General features: G+C 36.1%; 1 protein-coding gene across 5 annotated transcripts in view; it reads right to left on the bottom strand.

Annotated features, from left to right (window-relative positions):
- LOC128028754 (teneurin-4) overlaps nucleotides 1–27,273 on the bottom strand; it is a 226,762-nt gene that overhangs the window by 126,242 nt on the left and 73,247 nt on the right. For all 5 annotated transcript variants that reach the window (XM_052616071.1, XM_052616067.1, XM_052616069.1 and 2 more), the window contains one exon: nucleotides 24,589–24,861. In XM_052616071.1, coding sequence (XP_052472031.1) covers nucleotides 24,589–24,861 — 273 coding nt within the window. The remainder of the gene's footprint in view (nucleotides 1–24,588; nucleotides 24,862–27,273) is intronic.

Raw genomic sequence — 27,273 nt, 5'->3', positions numbered from 1 at the left:
GTTTTATGACAGGGCAGCGCTTTGTGGGCAAAAAGAACTAAAGAGCATGTTGAAGCATCAAATATTAAGCATGGCGTCCTGCAGATAAATTCACAACATGCTTCCTGTGCTCCGAAAGGTGTGTAACATAAGAGGAAACCATTTGTAAGTAGAAATTGTTTTGGGGTTGTACTACAGTATTATCTTTGGACGCCACAGTGATTTTATCAGGCATGGCGCGTTCCTGAATTAAAATTTTTTGTTCTTTCTTAACCGTAAGCATTAACAACCCTTAAAATCTGAGGGATATAACTGGTTTACAATGTTCTTGCCAGACCTGAGACTTGAACCCACAACCTTCAGTTTAACAAGTCCGACTCTCTATAGCCCCTTTTGCACTACATGTTGGCCCTGGAAAATTGCAGGAAAATTGCCAGGTCACCTTCTGTGTGAACGCAAACAAGTTCTGGAATTGATTTCGGGATTGATCCCGGGTTGTGGACCTAGTAGCATTGCCGGGTTCAGTCCCAGAATGAGCTCTGTGTGAACAAAAGCCAGAGCCAATGCCATTACATCACATCCTGATGTCACGTGTCATTACGTGACCTTTATGGGTTGTGTGTGAACGCGCGCACATATTCCGGGTAATCACTGGCAGCGTGAAAGGTGCGAAATCTAGCGACCCGTGAACAATTGCCGGGACACATTACCAGTGTATTTTCCAGAATCGCAGTGTGAAAGCAGCTTATTAGGACACGACAGCCAGGCTCGTTGGAAAATATTTTCCTCTGGTACACTTCTGCAGAACAATATTAAGTTACTTCTTTCACATTGCAACACTTTTAAAGTGAAATGTCCAGCGAGTGGTGCTGATTACACTAAGTTTTATCCAAAACATATGAATGCGAATCAAAAGTTTTATGTTTATTGCATCACAGTCATTCGTGAATCAAATGTCCAATCGTCTATCATGTTTAAAAATAATGTGCTACCTACACTAAACCATACCTTAGAGACCTAAGCGATAGTGTTAACAATGCCAGATTAAAATGCAGTTGCTGAAGCAACCATGTCATTTTAACTTGTCTTTGAGTACTTTTATTTAGTGTCACGACTTGTTTCATGGTACTAATAGCCGCTCCATATCGCAAGTGCAATGCTGTACCAGGTGAGCTACAGAGCAATTTCACTACATTAGAAAAATCCATAAATATGAAGCTGGGTTTGTGATGCAACCAGCAGAAAGGATTACTTGAAAAAACAGTTTTCTACCTTTTTGATACTTCTTAAGTTTGTATTCAACATTGTCTGAATTAAATAACACTCTCAGACAATCAAATTTCTCTGTTGTCCTACAACTAGAAATGCAGAGGTGTTCTTTTGTCTTAAGCTGAGGCATGTCTTCATGTTCCATTATGCTCTTCATTATAACCATTTTGCTTACTAAGAGGAAGCCAAAGGCTGAAAAGATTTAGCATCTGATGGGAGAGTTAAAGAGCAATAAGTTAGCCCAAGTTCTCTGGCTCTTGCCTTCATCATACCAAGATCTCTGAAAGTATAACACAAAACCGATAAAATTAAGAGAACCATCTTGTGACTTGTGTCACTTCACATATCACACTAGCTTTCAATTTGCTTTAAAAAAAAATGGAATAAACTCACAAATGGAATTATATAAGGTGATAAGAAGTGTGTGCTTAGTGTGAAGCTTTTAAAAGTAGTACAGTTTTGTTGCCATGGTCAGGGTTCGGTCACTTTTTGATTAATGCATTTCCATGGCTTTTTCACAAGCGTTCAGATCATCTGTGGTAATTCAGTAAAAAAAAAAAAAAAAAAAAAAAAAAAACTTCTTTCAAATTATTTGACTTGCTAATGAAACATTCAGACAATGGTGAACCAATTTGATAAATTTAATAAAAAAGAGTCAGCTCAAACTCCAAAATTCACTCCCAAATCTAAAATAATTGGATCTTACAAGCAACTTTTTAGAGACAGAATTCAAGGTATTGACAAGGTTCACATTTTCTATTACTAGAAATATCTGAGACAGCATATGAACAAACCCAGTGATCTAAATTTCACTGAAGTGAGAAACCTTTGCGTCATTATGTGTAATGGGAGGAAATAGATACCTGATGCTAAAGTGTTTTCATATCTGCTAGGCTATGATACAATGAAAACCTGCACTCTCAAAAGTAATTGACCTTAATGTCCACAATTTTGTCAAGTAGGACATGTTCCTGGATGAATTTATTTGTTGATATAATTTTGAAATTGCAGGTGACAAAGCACTTCAACATTCCTGGCAGTCAGCGATAATCAGATATTATCAGTGGCTAAAACTCCCATCAGTTGTGGATTTATCATCAAAAGGTCAAGTAATGTACAGGTAAGTGCTAAAATCACCAGAATTGTCACATCTGGCTCAGAAAAGAGTGAAAGTTGTACTGATCTACAGCAACAATATCCCTTAAATCCCTATAAATATGGAGCAGAAATGCACACATTTACACAACAAGAAATTACAAACTGTCCCTTAACATTCTGCATTTGTGCACTGATGATTTGTTTGATGGTGAACTCTTTGGCTTGAACTTAAAGCATTCAGCCAGGTGACTTTTTGGCACTTTTTTTTTTTTTTTTTGTATTTAGGACATGTGTGTTCGTTTTAAGGTAATCAAGTATGCTAGCATACTTCTAAAAGATGATCAAATTAGCAGATACAAACACATTTAAAATTTAGTCTTTCGGTTCTGTGAAAACATACCAAAACTAGTGATGACTCATCCTGCACTACAGAGATTTGTCTTTTCAAATGGTATGTACAGTAAAAAGCACCCTCCCTTAATACCACTTGAAAAATGTAAACAAATAACATAAAAAATAAAGCCCTACACCATATGCTCCACCTAAACTTTTTTTTATATATATATATATTTTTTTTTAAGTATGTCAGCACATTAGCACCACTACCATATTCACTTGTAAAAGTATTATAAAGTCAAGAAACCACACAAATAAGAGTGGAAGGAGGATCGCAATTGGAAAAGTCATAATTTTCCTAGACGCCGCTATCTAGCAGCATACAATCAATATGTTTGCATTTGAGAAATAGCGTAATGCATAAGAGTTGAGACCAAATTGTAAATACACACAAATGTTTTCTTTTATAGACCATGCGTTAATGGAAATTATATTTCTACCTAATAAAAAAGCATTTAACGACCACAGAGACAAAAGCACCATTTAAGACTGACCCAAACAACACATTAAAACCATCACTGCAGCACTTCCTGCCTTCCGAGAGGATGCAATAAAAACCAGTAATTAGGCACAACCAAACTATTAGTCTGAATACTAATGAATATGACATTTGACAGTTTGTTCATCTTCCTCTTTTGAAAATCACAATTGTATTCATTCTTGAAAATAAATGGACTAACATTCAACAATCTGCACCTTTCAAGCCTTCTGGCAGTTTATTTGGCTTTTATTATAAGTTTTTATGCATAATATCAAATTTTACTTTTTTTCTTGTAAAGTTTTTATAATGAGCTTGTCTTTGCTTATCACTGTTTTGCTGTGCAATTGCACGTTAAGATAGATATGTAACTGATGAGATGTAGAAAACTTAGACCCTAATCCAGTGAGTTTAAGAAATGAATATCTTTATCTACAGTAGAGACAGAACTGGTGTTCTTTTAGACCATTTATACACTGAGATGCATTTAGCTGTATACATAAAAGAAAGCATCAAATTGACGTTTCATCCAGACGGATCCAGATTTTTGGGAGCCTGATAAATATATATAAAAAATAATACCCTTGCATTTTCTTGTGTACAGCCAATCCGCATATTTTGTGAAATTATGTCATCACCCCAAGCCTCGACCCTAGTCAGACACTGCTTCTTCATTTTTCGTGTATCTCTGTGGCAGAATTACAGCACCACATACTGGTCTGGCATGTATACTACATTGTTTTTGGACAGTTTTAATGGTTTCCTGTTTACACCGATATTTATTGGGAAGATGGTGTGTTTAAGGAATTTTTATATGAACGAGAGAAAAAAAAAAGGGTCAGATAGGAAAAGCTCTGGCTTGTTGTAGATGTGGCCTTAATGTCTCTTCTCAGTTCGCCACTGCTTGTTTTTCCTCACCTGCTTCATTCAACTTCTTTTATTTCCGTTACTTTTCTTTTTCGGAATGAAAGGGACTCCTCTCCGCAATTCTCCGCCTTGCTGAGAGGCGCCATCTGTTCTCCTGCTCAGTGGCGGTACACGACAAGAGGGAGCAGATTGAAGTCTGGAGATTGCAATCAAAAGAACACTCAATGGGGATTTTTCCCCCCATCCAGGCTACAAATCTGACAACTGTTGTTTAGGTTCAACACAGCTGCCACCACGGAGGCACCTCAGCCGACGAGGTTTTTGCTGAATTCACAAGATTTCTACTTGACATGTCCAGGTGTATATCCCGTAATATGGGCCTGAAGACTCCGTATATCATCAGGCCCTGGCATTGAAACTTTGAAACATATGACAATAGCAAACAAAAAATGAACTTTTCTAATCTAAAATACTATCTGATTGGATGAGCAACTAAATAATCCATTTAAAGTAGAGATTGACCAATAATCAAAAAGTGACTGGTGGAGAAGAAATGGTCAAGAATTGCATGCAAGACCCCCACTTATAGCATTGCGTGAGGGGGGAAATGGCGGTGTTCACTGATAAAACTATTTGTTTTGCTTGAATTATAATTTTATTAAACATAATTAGCATTTAAGTATATTATAAAACCATTATATTGCAACTATCGTCTCTGAGCTTTGTAGAAATTAACCAGAAACCATACATGCAAACATATTCAAGGCAAAATATACATAATTAAACATTTGCTGCATGACATAAGTAAAATCAACAATAACTAAATGCTTTAAAGCTGAAGTTGAAACCAAACTATTGCATTTATGCAAATTTGACTTCATTGTTATTTATGCTATTCATTTGAAATCTTTAGACTTTGACCATGTACTGTGCATATTGTAAAAAAAAGGAAGACCATAGTAGCAGCTGAATTATACTAAAATGACACTGATGATAAGATATAATGCATGCATTTATATAAAGTTCAAGTGATGCATGGTCACAATTGTCCATACATTAGCTTTTTTACAGCTTTGTGGCCAATCTAATCATGCTTACAAAGTATTATTCTACAAATATCAAATGTTAGCACAAAACTGGCATAATTTAATGGTTCTGCAACATTTTTGGGTTGCATTTCCAGCAAACGTGACAACATTGTGCTTCTCAGATCCTAACAACACACTTTAAATTGATACATTTGAATGCTAATATCTTACAATATTCTCCAGCCAACTTGCGCTCTGAAAGATATTCCGAGTCCCAAGCAGCAATGTTCCTAACACTGATAAAGCCCTCAGAGTCCTTGCTGTCAGGATTTAAAACTGAAATCTGGAGCGTCTGATCTTTTCTTGTCTGCTATTGATGTTTACACTCAGCTCGCCTCACATGACAAGGGCTGACACTGCCAAATCCCCTTCAAGATAGCCCATTCCAACATCCCTGGGGCTCTCTTTGTTCTGGAATACGAAGGGCAGGTTCACATCTCTTCATCGCTTCGTGTTAACGATATCCTCCGAGCTCGTCACCACCATCCTCATGTCCCTCGCCAGCATGTGGGAGCTCTTTCGTCCCTGAACCGAGCAAGCATTCTCCTATGAGGTCCCATCTCACAGAGCAAATGGCCTAAAAAACATCTACTAATCGCCTTCACGCCTTCTCGGCGGAGCTCTCTTGACGCGCTCCCACATCAAAGAGGCCAGTTCGTGTTAATCAGTTTAAAACACATGTTCCTCTAGCAGTTACTCTGTCAGCCACCAGAGCATACATGGCAAACTCTTGCCACAACAATGCTAATTGCAATGCTAAAATGTAATCAGTATGTTTCTTTTCTGAGCTTGTTACTTGTTGGTAGCATTTGATCTGTTCTGAATCAAGCATAAGGACAAAAATAACCAAGAAAGTCCTTCACAATCCTCTTAAAGACTCAAAAGTTTACTTTTGGTGGTGAAGAGAGCAAGCCAAGCCTGCAAATATAAGCAGCTCATTAGTACTGCATGTGGCTAGCCTGCAGCGTTGATGTGCGAGGATGGCACCGTACCCGTACCCATGGAGCCTCTGTGCATTGAGGGCCTGGCCTAATAAAATGCTAAAATACACCCTGCAGAAAGATGCACACAGTTGATCATGTGGCTGTAATGCACCAATTCTGTATAAAAGGCGTACGGTAAAACTTTTCTCACAGCAGGGAGTTATGATGAGAGATGGACAGCTGAACTTTACTGATAACATGGATTTATTCATAAACGAAAGTTCACAATACGCCGTTTTTTTTTTTTCTTTTACTGTTAAGCAAATGTAATGACAGACTGTACGATGTGATCTCAAATAGATAGACAAGGCAGACTGTGTAACATGTACAGTGTTTCATGACAGACTGTACAATAAATAGTAGCCAAGACTTCTAACCACGATTCTGCATCGACAAAGCTAGTTTGGGATGAGAAGCGACTTGAGACCACTCATAAGACCAGCACATCAATCTTAAACTCAAGACAGCAGTCCAAAACAGTAAATCTTCTAACCATACAGGCAAAAGTTCACTTCAGGAAAAGGCATTCAACGACTCCAGATTTAGCCTTATGATGATGAAAACCCTTCACTATCCCAGAATTTTGCCAGCAAAATCATAAAATGTGCACCAGGCTTTAAAACACAATAGTTACCCAGATCCACTCCCAAATGGTTCAATTGACTAAAAGTGAACAGAAATGTCCTCAAAATGTATAAATATTAGCATGAACTGCATAGACCCAACAGACAAAATGGTTTAAATTACATCGGTTGAATTGGAAAACTGATAATACTGGCTACAAATGTTTCTTGAATTTTGATGCTCTTGACCAATAATTTGCAGCACAAAACAAATAGCAGTTGGCACAAACCATGTTTACCCTCACTGCAAGTGGAAGCACATTTATCAGTGAACTTTCATTCATGATTTTCGAGGATGTCAGGCAACCTGACCATGTTGGCATCTGGCTTATTTGGCTTGCTTGTATCAAGTGACAGATTCATTTGCACCAAAATACTGTAGAAGTTAATGTCAACAACAAAATACGACTCTTTTGGTATGTTTTACTATTCTAACTATGCTCAACAATATAATGTAGCTGTATTTTATTATAGGCATTTAGCATTGTTTCTTTCCTGCTCTTGATTGAGACCAACACTACCATCATCCACACAGATGTACACACTTCAAAATCCTGCTGCGTAAAGCCACATAATTGATTTGTTTTTTCTAAGCAGCAGGCCTTACGTCACTATGGTTAAATGCTAATTTTGTAATATCCTGACGTTTTAAGACTACATTTTTCTCTAAAGCTCTGTACAAGACCAATCTCTGCTAGCTCGAGCTGTTGCCATGGTTTACGATTAGCTAGGGATGAAGTATTGATCCATTCTCCACACATTTGCTGAGACCACCATCCAAGAAAAATGCGAAGACATACTCAAACTGCTTTCTTGAAAGCAAAGAGCATGCATAATAGAATTCATATACAACGGCACATTACCGTAGTTATCCCAAGAAAACTATTGCATATAAATAATTGATACAAATAGTTTTGCCATTATTGGAATGGGCTAATGAGCCATTTCTGTGACTATTTCGGTCTCAAACATAACACAAATCAGTCACAAAACAAATCTGTGTGAATTAAAAGCATGACATGTTAGGGGATGAGAAAGACCCTCCTGCTGAGGTAGTTTACACAGTGCGTTGGTTGCTAATGGTCTAAATATCACATGCACAAAAGAGGGATAATATAACAAACATTATCTCCATTAAATTCTAAAAGATATGACATATCTCTGGTGCAAAGCCTTGTATATATATATATATATATATATATATATATATATATATATATATATATAGAGAGAGAGAGAGAGAGAGAGAGAGAGAGAGAGAGAGAGAGAGAGAGAGAGAGAGAGAGAGAGAGAATAATCATATATCATTACAATAATGACAGACAATACAGGGTAATTTCTTGGAGAATGAGAGCCCACTTTCTCATTTGTCATCCCTTTTCTAAAACAGAAAGGCCTGCATTTGATTTATAGAATGTTCCTTTTGGGTCCTCTCTTGGACCTAGTAATGAGAAGTAGAGCAACAGCTCATTACGGATACTGAGACTGGCAAACTTTTGCAATGATGAGGTTCGCTAAAGCCTTGTTTTCATATACATATACTGACTGCAAGTGCACCTGGAAAGCCCCCAACTTTGGCTTTCGTTATTATGCCATGAAATTTACAAAACTATTCACTACCACCTCCTGCTGTTTTCAGTCTCGTTCTTTGTGGACATGCCTTTAGAAACTCAAGAATCGACAACCACACACAGAATACGCAATCATTTATAGGAAATGGTGCATTCATAATTCATAAGAAACCATTTAAAGTTGGGTTACAAACAAAGTGTAAAACCCTAACCTAAATCTATAGCATGCAAACCTTGAAAGAGTTGTCAACTTTGGTCCTTCAATGGGACATGCCCTTGCAAAAAGTAACCAGCAATACAATGTATTCTGAAAATCCAGAAAAATTATTCGTACTAAATGATACATTTATAAGAAATCACAAGTTGGGTCGTACAAATATGTAACCTAAATGTACAGCCTTTGAAACTCAAATCCGCCTCCTAATCTTAATTGCTACTGTAGTTCTCTAAAATGCGAAAGTTTGCAGAAGATTCAAGTCATATGATATTGTACATTTTACACACCACATAATTATTGCAAGTTTTAATTAGAAAGTTATTAGTGTAAAGAATTTTAAGCATCCTATTGGTGAACATGACTATGTTCCTTACAGTTGTGATATTTCTAGTTTCACTTAAATTCCCAAATTCACTTAAATTCCCAAAAAGGCAGTGCTTATGTAACCTGTAAAAAAGCAAGCCATCCATACAGCTGGGATAAGGCTACCGGTGAGATGATGACAACAATGCTTTGTGAACACCTCTGAGGGAAAGAAAAGGCTCAAATGAAACTGAATTCACACTAAAACCCTCCCGACTGACACTAGGTAGACAGTGGCATTTCAGTACCTCCGTGTCTTTAAGCAGCTAAGCTCAGAGATGCTTTTTTAATGGGCATCGGGCACAAGGTTGTTCTATAACAAGACTACTTTAAGAGACAAACTCTTGCCAGAAGGTTGGAGCAAAATGACTCATTTTCAGCCTCATTATGAGCTTTAATTCAGTATCTGGTAAGAGGATAAAAAGAGCGCTCTATGACAGTCTTCTAGCTTCATGAGCACCAGCTTAGCTTCAAATAGTTAATCAAATGTGTTCCTTTTACAGCAGCTCAATGGCTATCTAGGTAATGTCCCCGGCAGCTATTTTTCATTTATCCAAATACAGATTCTGTTGACTCTGTCCACCGTTTTGAAAGGCAGAAATCTCCAAAAACTCTCTGGCAAGTTTACATTTCAACAGTTTCAGCCTAATGACGTCTGGTTGGAGTTACGAAACTTCTGAAAGTGGTTACTTCTATTTTTATGGTTATTTAATGCTTCAAAACGAATTCTAATTAAATGGGAACAAAGCATGTATTGTATAATTACAGTTGGATCTTTAACTTAAAGTAGTTGGTCAAGTTTATGTGCTTTCTCAAAAAAGATCAACAACTGTCAACAAAGCAATTGTTTCTTAGAATTGAAAGGTATTTACTACATTTCAAATGTAAATTTTCCTATAAGTAGCTTGTCTCCTTATTCGGTCTCATTCTGGATGTAACTGTTGAATATTACATGCACAGTCAGTAGCAACAGATCATTCGTCCAACAACTGTCGTGTAACGGTCTATAAAATTACTAATAAATATATAGTAATTAAGTAAAAGATATTGGCCAGTCAATAATAACAAAGCTATCTTCTGATTATTCATAAAGTTGCATGCTAATCATATTAACAATCATTTCTCTCTAACAAAGGTAATACAATTGTTTTCATTATTACTGTTGCTGAAAGGCACTTCATCATTAACATTCATTCTGGGAGACAGGGAAGCAAATCTAATAAAGCTTATGTTCCTATTCCTTTGTTTGCTTTTTCATAACATGGTTATTTATTCTCCGAGTGGATAATTGCTACATTTTCCATCTAGAATCCAGACTTTGTGTTCGAAGATTGTTTGAAGTCTATATGCAGATTACATTTAAACTTTTATATGCCTTTTTTATACATAGATTTGATTGTTTTACCCTTGTCCAAGATCAATACTTTAAATCATAAAATGTGAAATAAATATACATAATTAAATATGTTAAACTGCAATAATCAAAGGTTTTATAGCCTACTTATAGATTTTGTTCATAAACGACTAGAAAAAATTCCAAAAATCAGATGATGGATTGGTTACACTTTATTTTGATAGTCCACTTTAGACATTCTACTGACTATAAGTAACTTTGTAGCTACATGTCAACTACATATCAACTAAATCTCAGAAATTTGGAACTACATGTCTACTAACTCTCAGAGTAGACTGTTAGGGTAGGTTTAGGGTTAGTGTTAGGGGTAGGTTTAGGCATAGTATAAGTTGACAGTTAGTTGACAAAGAAAGTGTTAGAAGACATTAAGCAGACAGTCTGCTAAGACTCTACTAACTGCTAGTTGACATGTAGTTGCAAAGTTACTTACTGCTAGTAGAATGTCTAAAGTGGACTATCAAAACAAAGTGTTACCGATGGATTTCCTTTTAGTTCCTCCCAAGGTTTAATCCCCCTTCACTGCTCGCTATCTTAAGGACTTTTGCTATGCCACTGTCTTATTTAACTTGCTCGCTGGGGTTCTGGGATGGTGTGCATTTACAATAAGCGGTGCAGAATCAATTTAACTGGATTGAACTATTATATACATGTATAATGTGCTCTTTCAGCCAAAAAGCCAAGACGAAATGGCATGCTTAATATAATAGAAGCAATGCAATTCATTTGATCGAAATTAGAGTGTCTTGTAATGCAATTTCTGGCTTGATTTCAATTGTGTGCAGTAATGAAACACTATTGTCTCCAGTTAAAGCCACAGTGATGCTTAAGGCAAAGCCTGTTTAATAATTCTAGCTAAGCTGGGAAACCAACATGTGTAGTATGATGTGTAGTAAAATAAACCCCATTACACTTTATTACTCATGGCTTTTATGCATTGTTCCATATCATATTATTTCACTCTGGGGTCTGACTCATGCTTCATTTCATATTTTTGCGAAACGCTTCATGTACGAGGGTTGATGACACACATTTTGATTTCAGTCAAGTGTTAATTACAGTCATTTGGGCATGCATAATAAATAAGAAAGGTTTGTCATTGTGAAATGCAGAAACCCATTACACAGATTCAGCTAAAAGATATCAATCCAAGATGTTTGGATCTGTCCACAATTCTGAGAAAAACTAACAAACTGCAAGGCTAACTACTGAAAATAAAGACACCTAATGCAGATAGGCGTGCATCCCAACGGATTATATAGCAGCTAGCAATAAAAAAAGCATTGGACTAATGCAATAGAATGTGGCATTTTAGCTTTATGATTCATCAAACTGTTGTGGTTTGTGATTAGCGGCAGTGGCAGTAGTGCATCCCAGTACTCAGTAAGCGCTCGGGGCTCTGATCAAATGTTATAGAGACGACCGTGCCGTCAAAACCTAATGCTTATGGAGCACAGCAGATAACCGGCCCACATTGTCCACCAGGGTCTTTAGAGTCTCAGAATGAGCTGTCAAATGAGGCAGCACTAACTCTACTAATCCACCATCTGAGGAAAAGCCACAGCCAAAAGGAATACACAAATACATAGAGACATAAAAAAAGAACCACTAGTGTGATTAATCGAGTCGAAAGTCACCGGCACTCTGGTGTCTGCTTTGAAGTAATGTTTGCACTCTCACACAAGCACGACCACTTTTTAGCACTTGTCAACAGACAACTTGGGAATCGGCAGAAAACAAAAACGCTGAATTTTTCTAATCTTTATTTATTTATTTTTTTGATATGTCATTTGCTACATAAAACGAGAAAATGTTTTGCAGTTAATTATAACAAAGAACAGATTTCTACAAAGAGATGTGTTCATAACTGATAGCTGTGATGCAATTTATTTCAAAGCAAAAAAAAGAAAAAAAAAAACAAATGAAAAAGATGTTGAGAACATACTGCTCAGGGCAAAATGCAGCTGCAGTCCTTATGTTTAAAAATAAACTTGACTGTTATATCTTCTGAAGAAATTGGTGGAGTGGTGCTTGTTGTGCCTTGTACTAATGATTATAAATGTTGGTTGGTTTTAGCTGGTCTCCAAGTGTGGCAAGACTTGACTGAATTTAGAATGGTTTTGAGAACATTTCAGCTGCTCAGGCTAGAATACCACCTGATCCACAAGCTGAAAAAAACAAATAATACCTTGGCCAGGATGGAAGACAAGCTAAGGCCAGAATAAACCAGCCAAAAGCATTTTTTTTAGCATTTTGCTGCGCAACTGCAATGGAGTTTTGGCTTAACTGGTTATCTTATCTAAACTAGGCCTATTAAAAATACTGCTTAAACCAGCCTAAGGAGGTTAGCTTGTGTGTTTTGCTGGTTTCGAGGGAGTTTTGGAAACTTTTCAGTTGGTGATGCTGGGATACAATCTGGCAAACCAGCTAAACACTATTAAAAGGCTGTATTTTTCCTCAGGCCTTTCTTGGTGAATGGTCAACTTTGAATGTTGTTCTGTTTATAGTTTAGTAATACCATGGTACTTCAGTGCGTATGTATTGTTTTTAGAACATAAAGTTCTTGAAACTTTTGGAATCATAAATGTAGTTATTTAATTTAGCTTTATTGACAAGCCCAGTTTCTTTTTAAAAAAAAAGAAAAAAAAAGAGCAACATTGGATTAAAGGGCTTCTTCAAATCTTTCACCGTCAGTATGAGCAACAGTAATAACTATTATCAAGTTATATTTATATATATCCAAAGACAAAGTCAAATTAAAGTTTGCATTTCCACAGACGATCCTTAGCTGTTATTAAAAGAAAAGGTCAAATTGAGTGAGAGTGCAAACTCTTACCCATACCAATACTAACATGAAATACACATCAATATTTCAGCTGCAACGGCAATTAGTTCTTAAGTGCAAAAACATAAAATGCAATTTGTGATAAGTCACATTCGCACCTGGCCATAATGCTCATGAAGTCATGGCTAAAAGTTTACAAACAGCTTCTTTAGTTTGGGTTCCAATACATATTCTCACTTTCATTTGTCTTTCGCACTACACTACAGAAAGGTGTTAGCATGCTAATTGCTTTAGTGATAAAAAATAAAAATAAAAAATACCCTGGGAGGCATTATTAGGCTCTTTAAAAAGAGTAAGTGGTGATCCCCCCAAAAAATCACAAAGCAGTATCTGGTTTGACCTGGTTTGAACACAGTTAACACCATTATTCAAATGCTAAAAAATAATTGAATATATTAAATATTGAATTCAAAATCAGAATTTAAAATGTTGTAATAGCTTTTTTTCTTAGCATTCAAAGCATCTTTTTGTCTGTTCAGTGCTCAAGGTCAGGTTCTGTAACCTCATATCTCTGCGGCTGCTATCTCACACCACTACACGCCATACGCCTTACTGAACCACTCCTGAAAGGGAGAAAATATCTCATCTAATAGAAGTCTGATTTAACTTCACTTTGTGGGTTGATAATATGGCAGCGGGGCTCAGAGGAAACAAAGTTCAAAAGACAAGGGAGGTGAGGGAGATATCACGCTCTAAATATGAAGCCTGCTTGTGCTCCCTTGGGGTTGCAGGAACGGTTATGCGCCTTTAATTTAACCGACCTGAGTGGTCACAAGAAACTGACTCACAGATCATCATTTCAAGTTAAAATTGGTTTCAAATGAAAGCCGTTTGAGTCCAAGTAGGTGAGTAATTTACTCTGTAATTAGTCTGCCCATATCTTCCGGCTTTGAGCATGAGTTTGTCACACTGATGGGATAATCAACTGAAAGCTAACTGTTAATATGCTAAAATGTCTAAAACTTCCAACATAGGCTCAGTGAGAAAAAAAACAAAAAAAAAAAAAAACCTTGCCTACATTTATGCAAAACTTCAGAAACTTAACTACACTGTAAAAAGTAATACCTAGATCAAACTTATAAAAAGTGAGGCAAGTGGCTGCATTGGATGTTTTAAGTTGAGTCAACTTGCAGCCTTTTTCAAGTATAATAAACTCTGTAAAATTACTTAATTCAAACACAACAAAATCAAGTTGAGTTAACTAATAAGTGCTATATTAGTCAGTTAGATAAACCTAATTTTCTTGGTATATGTAACGTATTTATGTGGTACTACAAGTAACCTGTACTCATTTTAGTTAGGTTTTATGAACTTTATGCTCATAGTAAATTTAACCTAATCAAGTGTGAATAAACATTTTAATTAAGTCCTGGCTATTACCTCAGAAAATACATCTAAATGTCTATATTCTAAGCAGTACAGTAAATCACTTTACATAAACAGACTTTGTCAATAACAATTACAAATTCAATTGAAGAAGAAAAAGATGGGAAGACAGATTAAAGACAATAACATTTATTCAATGTCAACTAGTGTCACTTTTAACAGTGCCTACAAAACATACAAAAGTATGCATAGGGTCCAATCCCACAAAGAGCCTCAGAAGTATACACCAGATTTGAGTGATATTAGAGGTTGTGAGCATAGACAAGTCCAAACAGGAGGTTTTCTACAGGTTTGGCACACCTCTGACCATGGGCTGTCCTTCTACTGTGATAATCCCAATCGTGTTTGGCTGATGGTGCGTGTATATTTTCAGTGGGGAACTGCCAAGCTCAGCGTGCACCTCTGTTTCATCATGACTCTATTGGGGAGACAAAAAAGAATCAAGAGTTTGGTCAGGCAAACAGGTATTGAGATGAATATAGCAGACTGGTAGAAGACAGATACGACACAAAGTCAAAGTTGTACTTTTTAGTTGCTTAAGGTGATGGATACTTTGACTAGAGCATGTGACCAGAGTGAAGTCTACCATGACAATGTCATAGAGTGTTGGTACTATACTATCATGATCTACTGTAGCATGAGTGTTGTCTTTTCTCGTTCAAAGGATACATTACAATAAAACAATGCAATTTTCCTTGCCTGTACCTTATTGGTCATCACATTACTGTATTAAATATATTTCAAGAACAAAGTAATTACCCCATATCATCACAATAGTAATAACATAAAGACAGAAATTAGATAAGTAGCTTTAAGCCCAGTACATACATGGTGGACACTGATGAGGTCTTCCTTTCCCTCCCATATGATCTCAATCAGGCATCTCAGTACCACTTCTCTCCTTTTCTCCACATAGCCAGATGGATCCTGTCAACAAGTAAAATCTGATCAAAATTCACTGCCTGATGACAGTATCACAAATTAGAGAACCTCTGTATTTCAACCATGCAATTGATGTAAAAGGTTGTACTATACATACACCACTACCACTGTACTGTAAAAGATCTCACACTATCACCAGCATCTCACAAAATTGAGATTTAACTGACCATGTAGACTGTATTTATCAGTATGAATCAAGCTTCTATTAGTGCAGTAGTAGAAGGAGGCAGAAAGGTGATCATATCTGCCTTATATTGGTGGTTGGTACATAAAACCTAATTCAGAAAATGTAATTGTATGGAGCCAACACTATTGTTTGCAATTTTACCTATGTTTTACTTACCTGGGAATAATTATAGCTTTAACTGTATCTATTCTGAAGTTTTTCTTACCTGTATCTGAAGACCCCAGGTAACAAAAACGCTTGGTTACCTAAAGACCAGAAAAAATATGCATGTTAGAATAAGTTTAAAAACCAGTGGTAAATGTAAAATATTTAAGTAACAGGTTAAAAATAGTTTTATGGTTTTGAGCCAGTGCTATCAAATGCACTTACAACTCTGCTGCTGATAACACGAGGACCCCACGACAGCTGCATGCCCCACCGGAGACTGTGTTATTAAGATGAAATTAAATAAGTCAAGTCACCTTTATTTACAGTACACAGCACTTTGAAATATATATATATATATATATATATATATATATATATATATATATATATATATATATAAGTATTCTTTGTTGCCTTTTTCTCCATCACACTTTAGAAAACATTATATATGACCTGAAAACATAAAATCGCAAAATTCATCCTTTGAAACCCATTTTAAATTCATCTACCATGAAAATTGTACATCAAAATCATGTTACAAAATGTTTTCAGTCGTGAATTATAGGTTTGGATCATGCACTTTCAAGTCTATGTTCAAAAATGTGAATGGCAGTTAACAGGGTAAGTTAACGCTAACTAACGATTAAAAGTGATATTATTGGTAAAATTAAAGCCAAAGTAGTCTTAAAACATAATAGGCATTACTAAAGCACTTGTTTAATTTCATATTAACAACACGGTCTTAACTGCTGTTGTCTTCTGATCGTTGCATACAAGACTTCACTGCTTAGCACTGTGTAGCCAACTTAGCCTTACTTTAGCTTCCTAGTTGAGTGAACGATTTTGCGTGACTTTACATCACCAATAAATTGCCAAAACTTGCACATCTTACCGTGTTAATCAGGCTGTGAAATTTAGATCCGCTGCAGCTTTCAAACAGTTGAAGTGCCGAGGAAGCATCTGCCTTGGAAAGTCCCCGCCAGTGAAAAAGGGATAAATCCAACTTAATTTTTATGTGTTTTTTATTTCAAATATTTAAGTTTGATGAACACACATGCCACATCGACAGCTGCTCAAATAAATTGTGCATTTCAACTCACTTTTATAACATTTCTTGTACACAACAAACTCATACAAAAAGCTACCCAAATAAATTGCTATTGTTTTACTTAAAATATATTGTTATGTAAAAAGTGATATATTTTAAGTAAAGAGGAAGTATATTTATACTTTTTAGTATAAAACAAATAAAATAAACTAGATTACAACTATTTAAAATATATAAAACCTACTGTGTGGGTGTAGCACTTTTTACAGTGTATACAATTCAATGGAGTTTCTAGCTGAAATCAACACTAGTGGTAGTAAAACGACAACTTGTTTTCTCACAAACTATGATCATTGGGCAGATTATTGATTAATAAAGACTAATCTTCATTCCTCAAAATAGGTTTCCCATAATGTATGGTTTGCAAACGAATACATTTCGATGTTTGCATCCCACACCCATCTTCATATGTATTGCTTTTAGTAAACTTGCTTGATAGCTCAGCTGGCACAGCACTGCACCATGAAGATTGCCAGATTAACATTCATATATTTAGATTAAACCTTAATATGCTTTTAGCACTACTAACTGGACATTTCATGTTAAAGGTTTAATAAAACTTGAGTTATGTATGACATTTAAAAAAAATAAGAATAAATAAATAAAACAACTATTAGCAGCCCAAGAAGCATTCTCTGTTTTGCTGGTTTTGAAGGAGATTTTAAGATGGACTACTAGTCGGCAACCCAGTTTTTATTTATTTTTTTTTTCTTTATTTTTTTTTTACTGGTCTAAGATGGTTTTTCATGAGATGCATGGTACACTTTAAAATACAGTTGTTCTGTACATTCCTTGGTGCCCATACAAAATGATACCATTTTCACAAAGCAGAGCATTTACTTCAAGATAAATTAAAGAACATCATAGTATTGAATTTACATGTCTTTAAAAAAACTATGGTAACACAATAGCACTTTCTTGCTGGGTACATTCATATTCTTCAAGTCTTATTTAGAACCGAATATAAAAAATACACCCAAGATAAACAGTATACCCCCCTTTCTGCCAAGCAGCAGCGCTGTGCAAAACGTAATTATCAAGTCTGTGACAGACGCCCAATGGAGCAGCATACACACTATTAGCCAGATTGAATCTGAACACTTTTTTTCTAATGAGACAGATTTTTATCATTAAACGCCTAAAAAAGTCCAAATCTCATATGCTACGAGGATACAGAAGTAACAGTTTAACTGCTTGTCTGCTGAGCTTAAAAGTTACAGTGAACCTCTATAGTAGCACATTTGTCTCATTGTCAACATCCTCAATTACAGCAACACTGATCACCCCCATGAGCCCCTTTTAACCTCAATCTTTCAGAAGTTCAAAAGCGGTTCAAAGTTTCCTGCGAGTACTAAACCTCAGAAGTGACATCTTATACAGACTTTACAAAGAACCAACGCGGAGGCAGTTTCAGTAAAAATTAACCAATTATAGCTTCCTCACTTCAAACAAAAATAAGGGAGAGCAAGTGTAGATTGTGCAATGCGCAAGCTTCTTTTCGGATCTTCTGATCTGTTTCGCCCTTCAAGTTTGCACCACCGTTTTCAAAGTACAACCGAGACAACATGCCTGATTCTGCAAGAAACTGTCAATTTAGCCTATACAAACAACCGCAAGAAGTCGCGTAATGCAAGAAACAAAAGGTTGAAATGCTAATCCACCTCTCCCACTGATCAGCTTCCATTTCTCAATTGCTCAACATGCGTGCCAAGCCCCCATAACAGCCATTAACTCACAATCACATGGGAACACTATCTGTTATACAGCTCCCAGGGAAAACTCTGATGGATGGCACCAGCTTAATCATGCATTAAAAAATAAATAATTGTCCTTCCTCTAGGAAAACCATGCCACCATTCACTTTTCACCTCAGAGCACATTTTACCTCATGTTTAGATTATCAGAGGTGAATACTTTTACTACTACTACTACTACTACTAACCGCAAGTATAATAATGCATTTATTATAATAATAACTTTAACTATATCATCCTCTCCTAATTGTTATTGGCCTTTTAGGAGATACATTCTTACCCAAAGCAGAATATGGTAACAAGAAGGATGTAGAGCAAAATGGGGTTAAGGGCTTGGTGACTATATCAAGTCCCAGTAATTTCCCCTTTAATTGAACTACCCTTTCTGGTAGTTGAACCCTTAACATTCAGCTTTCTATCACAAATATTTAACCACCTTGCCACACCAATGAAGAAATCGATGAAGTATGTCATTAAGATGAGCCTTAGATTATAAACAAATTCAGATACAACCATCACAGCCATTTGGAGCTGGTGAACTTCCATTTATTTGCATTCGATTTACACTAATGACCTAAACTTTGAATAGCACGTATTATGCTACCATGTAATGTGGCTGTAGCTGAAAATATCCTTATGTTCAATGCAACCTCAGTTTTCCCTGTCGCCCATGCTGAACCGAATCCCACACACTGAAAACAAATTTTTCACAGATTAAATAAAGTGAAACGAGTGCTTTTGTATCCTTTTTAAGCTTGAAATCTCCAGAACCATTAATTGTAGTTGTGTGGAAATGGGCGATCGGCACATTCTTCAAAATATCTTTTTTTTTTTTTTTGTGTTCTATGCTAAAAATTAAGTAATAAATAGTTGGAATTACATGAGAGCAGGTTCTGGCTGAACAAATTCTTCAAATGTATTGGATGGAACAAAATAACAGCACTTGAAGTCCATTACTTGCAGCATTTGTAAATACCATAAAGTGCAGTTAATTGAATCTAGCCCTTATGTCTAGAACAAGGTTCGGCTTGCTGCTAAAATTGCCTATGCCCGATCAAAATGACTAAGCAATGGACCTGACTGTTAGTGCCTGGGAAAATCTGCTTAGACATGAGGGTCAGTATAAGCAGGTTGTACAAACACACACACACACACACACACACTAGTATGTGTTAGTCTTAATTCAAAGTGATAAAACACAAGAAAGTTGGATAAAATGTTTCAGTTAGCTTGCCCTTTAAAGTGAGCATTATTAAACATGAGTTAAAAAAACAGTGAACACAACTGGAGTTTCTGCTTACATTAACAGAATAAAAAGCAATTTTGAATTATGTCTGCTTTACAACAGTCAAACAGATGCCTAAAGCTGCGAATAAAGATATACATGGAGGGCATTTTCTTTTTCACAGTCATCAAATCCAGTTTAACGCGCATTAGCCTCACCTCAGCATTTCACGATGTTCAGACAGACATATTCCATTTTCTTTTTAAGTCCATCATGGACGTCTGTGCATAAAATGCGATGCAGCACAAAAGAATACCTCTGTCGTTTTAAATAAGAATCTAAAAGCTAAAAAGACACTGGCTACACTGCAAAACAGACTATTTATAGGCTCTCAGGGAGACTGTGGAGCAAAAGGCAATTAGTGTTTCACTGCCGGGCCCTTGATGTGTGATTTCTAAAGGCTGTTAGAGTCACTATCAGAGTTTGGCAGTGAATATGCACATTGTAAACAAGAGTGTGATTAAGTCTCAACTAGACTGTGGGTACAAAGAGTGCCAAACTCAAACGTTTAAATGCTAGAAATCTTGAAGAAAGATCACATTTTTCTCTCAAAAAGTCAAGGCTTGTGATATAGATACAGAAGAGGATATCCACAAAATGGTTTAGGTCCAGACACCAAAGAACATTGCCAGGTGGTCAAAAGAGCCCAAATCTCAATAATACTCTGGTCTCTAGATTTACATTTTTTTTCTTTTTTTTCTTTTTTTTATCACCTGCCAAAAAAAATTTGAACATTAGATTGCTTAAAAAATAAAAGATAAAGCACGACTCTCCTCAAACCGCATAATTTGAGATATCACGAATGAATGAGAAAAGCTGTGTGCAGAAATGTAATTCTATGAGTAAAAGTAATGCTATGAAAATAATAAAATGAAATGGTTACACTTTACAATGAGGTTCATTAGTTAACATTAGTTAACTACTTTAGTTAACATGATCTAAGCATTAACAAGCTAATGAACATGAACTTAGCTAATGTAAATTTCAAAATGTACTCATTTCAAAAGTTATGCTTGTGAACATTAGTGAATGCACTGTGAACTAATATTTAACCAACAATGAACTACTGTATTTTCATTTGCATTAACAAAGATGAGTAAACACTAATAAATACATTGTTCATTGTTTGTTCATGATTGTTTAAATAATTAATACAAAAGAAAATAATTTTTAAGTCCTCTGAAGTCTGCTAGTCAGCACAACTGAAAGGCCATTCATGAAATATAATTTAACTGCAGTTTTTCAAAAGGTTAAATGTATTATTCAATTTCAAGAAATGCTTATACTGGTTTAATAAATGTTTAAATTATTAACGCATGATATAAACAGCTAACATTTCCATTCCCTGGAAAGTTCTTACTTTATAACAGACTCTGTATTTCATGCTGATATTTTCCATATATTCCTGTAGTTTCACTGAGTGGTTCCTCTAGCATAATCAGGCCCTGCTCCTGACGAGTTTTACTGTGACACTGTCTCAGTACAATGTGACCTTCTATGCAAGCAAAGACACTCATTGGGCCCTTGGGGATAATATGGAAGCACTGAGCTTGAGGAGGATGCATCCAGGAAGGCTTTTAACTCTGTTTGGGCCACTAATCTAATCAGAAAGCATCTGACCTCGACTAGCTCCAGCGTATAGACATGCCTTGGAGATTATTAGTGAAAAATGCTAAATGTGTGATTTTTACTGCGGTTACATGTGGATAGTTCATCACTTAACTATATTATTTCAGGGAAGAACTGGTTATATTGTTTATTATCAAACAATTTATATATATATTAGTGCTGTCAAAATTAGCGCGTTAACGCATTCGATTAATTTGAAATATTTAACGCGTTAAAAAAAAATAACGCAATTAACGCGGTTGCAGTTTTTTTTATTTCCAGTTGTGGCCTATGTGTGTTCAACGTGCAAAGAAATATGGATAAGACCAAGGAAGGACTTTTAGACGGAAAGTTTCAGTATAAAACTCTGCCGGATTACTCTTCAGTCTGCCACAAGAAACATTACTCTTCATTTAGTCTGCCACAAGAAACAGCGACATTAAAATCATGAACTCAAATGTCAATCAGACCTTTCTGTAACGCTAACGTTAATAAGCTTAAACGAAAATAACGAAATAATTGTGTAGCGGAGTATTTTTTGTACACAGTGCCGCGAACTGTCAATCACTCCTGTGCGCGTGCATCACTGTCCTCCTCACAGCCGCAGCAACTTGCGCTCTCTCTCTTCATCAAGCTTTAAAACAAAAGGGGACAAAAAGATCATATTGTCTTTGTGCATAGGCTATAGATTAATTAGATAAATTAGATAAATATCTAAATTTGTGCCTTGCCGTCTACGGTATTTTTTTAGAACTTAGAAAAAAGATGCTGCAGCCAATGAGCAGCCAGCGGGGGCTGCAGGACGACTCAACCTCCGCAGACAGTTTTTAATGTTTATCAGACAATAAATACTCAAGATTTTGCTTTAGTATAACTCACAACGAGTTTCACACACCTTCTCCGGCCACGTTGAGTTGTTGACACTTAACATTGGGAAAAGCGACACATGCGCTATTCACTTGTATAACTTAAGGGTGAATGGGTAATGTAGTTTCTGCTCTGGGTGGGATGAATTAGGAAGTTTGCATTGTGAAGGGCGCTCTGAAAATCGGCAGTGCAGGTAAAAGATTAAAACCTCTGTTAAAACAGATGTCCAAATGAGCGTACCGGTACGCTAAAAGCACGTTCTGGGCGCACGGAGAGGTGGCGGTAAGCTCAAGAGCTATATTTGGAAGTGGCAGTACTGAGTACCTGTGTGTACTGGCCCACTTAAAGCACTGGCAATGACTATACTTTGGATTTTTTTTTGCAGTCCACTTAGAATTCAACATGGAAATCATTTTTGTTTTTTATTGGCATTGATTGTTTTGAAATTCAAATGGTACTTACATGCCTGTGTTTTTATTTCTGTAATAAATATGGCTTTCAAGCCAACAGTTAATTTGGAGGATATTGATGGTTTATTGCAGGTATGTTGTTTACATGAGAAAATCTGTGTTACAAGTTAAACAAAAATTCCAATAAACAATCATATTTTGAATTTAAATAGTTTCTTTGTCTTGAGTTTACATTAATTATTTACATTTTACATTTACATATCCAAAAAGTTTCAGTCTTTTAATTGCGATTAATCGCAATTAATTTTAAAAAATTGTGTGATTAATTAGTTATTTTTTTTTAATCGATTGACAGCACTAATATATATATATATATATATATATATATATATATAACTCAATAAAAAAATTTATGTGTTACAGGTGTTTTGTTGTTGTTGTTGTTGCACTCTGCAATCACACTGCGATTAAGAATGTGGTAAAAATTTAGTTAAAAAAAAAAAAAGAATAAAAAAACCTGTTACATATATTGTATATTGTTGCTCATTGCTTAGAATTAGATACTGAATTACAGTTTACCACTAGCCAATCAAAAGGAAGCAGAGACTTTCATGCATCTAGTCTCGGGCCGGACGGAATTGTGGGTGGGGGGAGTGCATGTACAGTTCTCTCTCCACCTTCAATACCACGACTTAGGTGCCCTTGAGCAAGGCATCGAACCCCCAACTGCTCCCCGGGCGCCGCAGCATAAATGGCTGCCCACTGCTCCGGGTGTGTGCATTTCGGATGGGTTAAATGCAGAGCACAAATTCTGAGTATGGGTCACCATACTTGGCTGAATGTCACTTCACTTTCACTTTTTTTCACTTTCACTTTCATTAATAATAAATGTAATCCATTTGTGATATAACAGAGCACTGAATAAAATCCAAATTTGTATAAGAGAAGTCACCAGATAATAAAAATTAAAAAAATATTAGAAGTCTCAAAGGCATGGCCTAACAGAAAGTTCAGTCTAACAATTTGTTGTTGTTGTTTTTTGTAGGCAACCTGAATTTGAACCTGGCATTTGATCTTCAAGAGTCATTTAAAAAAAAAATGTCTGAAAGCTTTTAAAAGGAAGGAAGGAAGGAAGGAAGGAAGGAAGGAAGGAAGGAAGGAAGGATGGATGGATGGATGGATGGATGGATGGATGGATGGATGGATGGATGGATGGATGGATGGATGGATGGATGGATGGATGGATGGATGGATGGATGGATGGATGGATGGATGGATGGATGGATGGATGGATGGATTTTGTGTTTTGGTTTTGTTTGTGCGCGAGGGACTATAGTGCTGTTTTCTGTTAATTTTCTTATTAAAGTTTTCATTTTGAATGCCCGCCGGTTCCCGCCTCCTTCTTCCCGTGATTGTGGAGTTTGTATGCTGTTACACATTGCATTTCCATAAATAAGCATTCATGAGATATTTTTAAGCAGAATATCATTGCAGAAGAGCATTTAAAAAAAACAAACTAGAATGTCACAAAATCCACCTCTCCAAACCACACATGATTTCTATATGTAGACTTTGACTCTGATATAAAAGGGGCATCACACATTCAATCTGAACTGACGTGGTGCTAAACTGGAGACATCGCTCTGTGCCTGGCACCGTAATCCAGCTCTCAGTCATGAAGAGAGAATACAGACATTTGAACTCACCGTTTTCTGTGTTTTCATGCTCGGTGTCAGTAAGGGTGAGGTTAGAGTTTGCTCTGCTGGAAAGGCAAGAGCTGCGGCCGGATTTGGTGTTACTCCGGCCCCAGAGTCGGACAGCGTGCTCGGGGGACATGATGCCATCCGTTTCTGTGTCAGCGTCTGATCCCACACTCACAGAGTAGTCGCGGTGGGGAAGGCCCATTTCTGTCCTGTATGCTGCCATATGGGGCGGCATGGGTTCTCCAAAAGCCAGGTCTCTGAGAGAGAAGTCCGTCCCTGATACAAACACACAAGGACAAAATGAGAGAAAATACAACCTGTGTTATGCATACAAGAACAGACTGCATGTAAAAATCCTATTCCGTTTCCACATCTCATTTCATTACATTTTCTTTTTTTTTTTTTACAATAATGTAAAAACCTTTTTACAAAAACCTACATTAAGGTCAAAGATTAAGCAATGATAGAAAGTTCTAATAATAATAATAATAATGAATAGCAATAATTAGTATTTTCATTTTAGTAGTAGTGTTGTACATACAGTATATGCTAAGCATTGCCGTCAAAAGTTAAGTATATTTTGGGATTAACTGTGTAGCCTTCCATTCAGAACAGCTTTGGGCTAAAATGTGAAACTATGACGTAGGGCTGCACGATGTGTCGTGCATCGATATCGCGATGTACAAATTCACGATAGTCACATCGCAGGATGTGCGATGTAGGCTGTCGTAGTTGATCCGTTATTCATTAACTGTACGGGCCAGCTGCTCCACAGCCCTTGACGAATGTGATTCGCGGATTAATTGCACAGCTTAACCATCATAGAGTGAAAGTTTTGACAGGACAGAGCGAGAGAGAGCGCGCGCGCGAGAGAGTGCGTGTGCGAGAGAGATAGAGAGAGAGCGTGAGATAGAGCGAGAGCGCGAGAGAGAGGGCACGTGAGAGAGTCTTCAAACAACAACGAGCGCTGTCTTGCTCTCTCTCCCTCGCGCATATTAATTGACACGATGGTGTCGATGTTTAAATCATTTAAAATGAGAATGTAAGTGTGCTGACCCCATTTTTGTTTGTAAGAAAAAATTTGATTTGATTTAATATCGCAATATATATTGCAGAAAAAAAGATGTCATTTTTTCCCAATATCGTGCAGCCCTACTATGACGTCTTAAAACACTAAGTAGGCAGCTCATTAGGGTTTGATAATCGTTACTATTTATCACAACAACATCTTTTACAGAGCACTTGATTTCATAAACTGTATGGCATCAAATATTACAAAGAACATGCAATATATGAAACTAGCCGATATTTAATCAACTTGGAAAGCCTATGGGAAGTTTAGATTCAAAATGAAACACTCTAACCCACTTGAGTGTGCAACAACTCAGTAAACATCATATTCAAAGTGCACTTGTGCCTGGTAAAGTCGAAAAGGTACAAGAAAGAGGAAGCCGTTTAAAAGAAGCCAATGGAAAATTATAGATTTATGCCCGAGAGTGAACGCGATAATAGTTAGCGTGTTAGCAACAATGCATTTAGTATTCATGGAGGGGAAGTGGCTATTTTTTCAGGTCACCATCAACTGGACACATTAGAAGGTCATAAAAGACATCAGCGAATCAGCATTCACGGCACCCCCCTCTCATTAAAGTCCCAGAACGCTAATGGCAAAGCTACAACACCGCATTCAGCTTTCCTTTTATCTCTCTGGTTTTAGATACAGCTTTTCAGCACGGCTGGGATATATTAGCGGTGGATCGAATCATCGCCGCAGTTTCTCTTAATTGCTCGAATGCAATCAGTCCCTCAAGCGTATCTGAAAGATGTGCTGTGGATCTCGAGTCTGCAAGGGGAGCTCCCCCAAAGCATATGATAGTTTGTCTCATGTTAACAAGTACATGGAATAGATATGTGCTTTGATATGAATCAGGCAAGTAAAATGATCAAGGGTGCAGCGTTCCACACTTCAAAAGAAACTAATAAGCACAGGCCATGTATCAGAGGTGATTAAGATTTAATTGCATTCTTGGCATTAAAAGTTTTAATACACTTCATTTAGGGGAATCATCAGGCTGAAAAAATCTTTCAGATGTTCATGTTTTTTTTGTTTTTGTTTTTTTACTTTATTTATTATGTTTTATTTTTAATTTTATTTATTTTTTAGCAATAGCAGTCCCTTAGGGTTAAAAACTCAGTAAAGTTTAATGTATCAATTGATTTTAAAAGCTTAAAAAAATAAGAATAATATATCTCTCTCTTTGTTTCTACCTTCACACTGTTGTTTTTATGGAGCCCATTAAACATGGCTATACATTAATAATAGCAATAATAATACTACTACTAATAATAATAATAACAACAACAATAATAAATTTAATAATAATAAAATTATTAATAATAATAGTAATAATAATAATAATAGTAATAATAGTAAATTATTATTATTATTATTATTAGTAGTAGTAGTAGTAGTAGTAGTAGTAGTAGTATTTGTATTAAAATATTTATATTTTATAAAAAAAAATACAAATCAATAAAAAAATTAAATATATTAAATACAATATACTACAGTAATAATATTATTATACTGTAAAATCTAAAACATTACAAATATATAATCAAATTAATTAGTATTATTTAGTAATACTACAGCTAGTATAGTATTAATATGTAGTATTAATATTTATT

This window comes from Carassius gibelio, chromosome A15 (assembly GCF_023724105.1).
Source record: "Carassius gibelio isolate Cgi1373 ecotype wild population from Czech Republic chromosome A15, carGib1.2-hapl.c, whole genome shotgun sequence".
Lineage (NCBI taxonomy): Eukaryota > Metazoa > Chordata > Actinopteri > Cypriniformes > Cyprinidae > Carassius > Carassius gibelio.
Note: the sequence above shows the minus strand (reverse complement) of the source record. Positions and strands in the feature narration are given on the sequence as shown.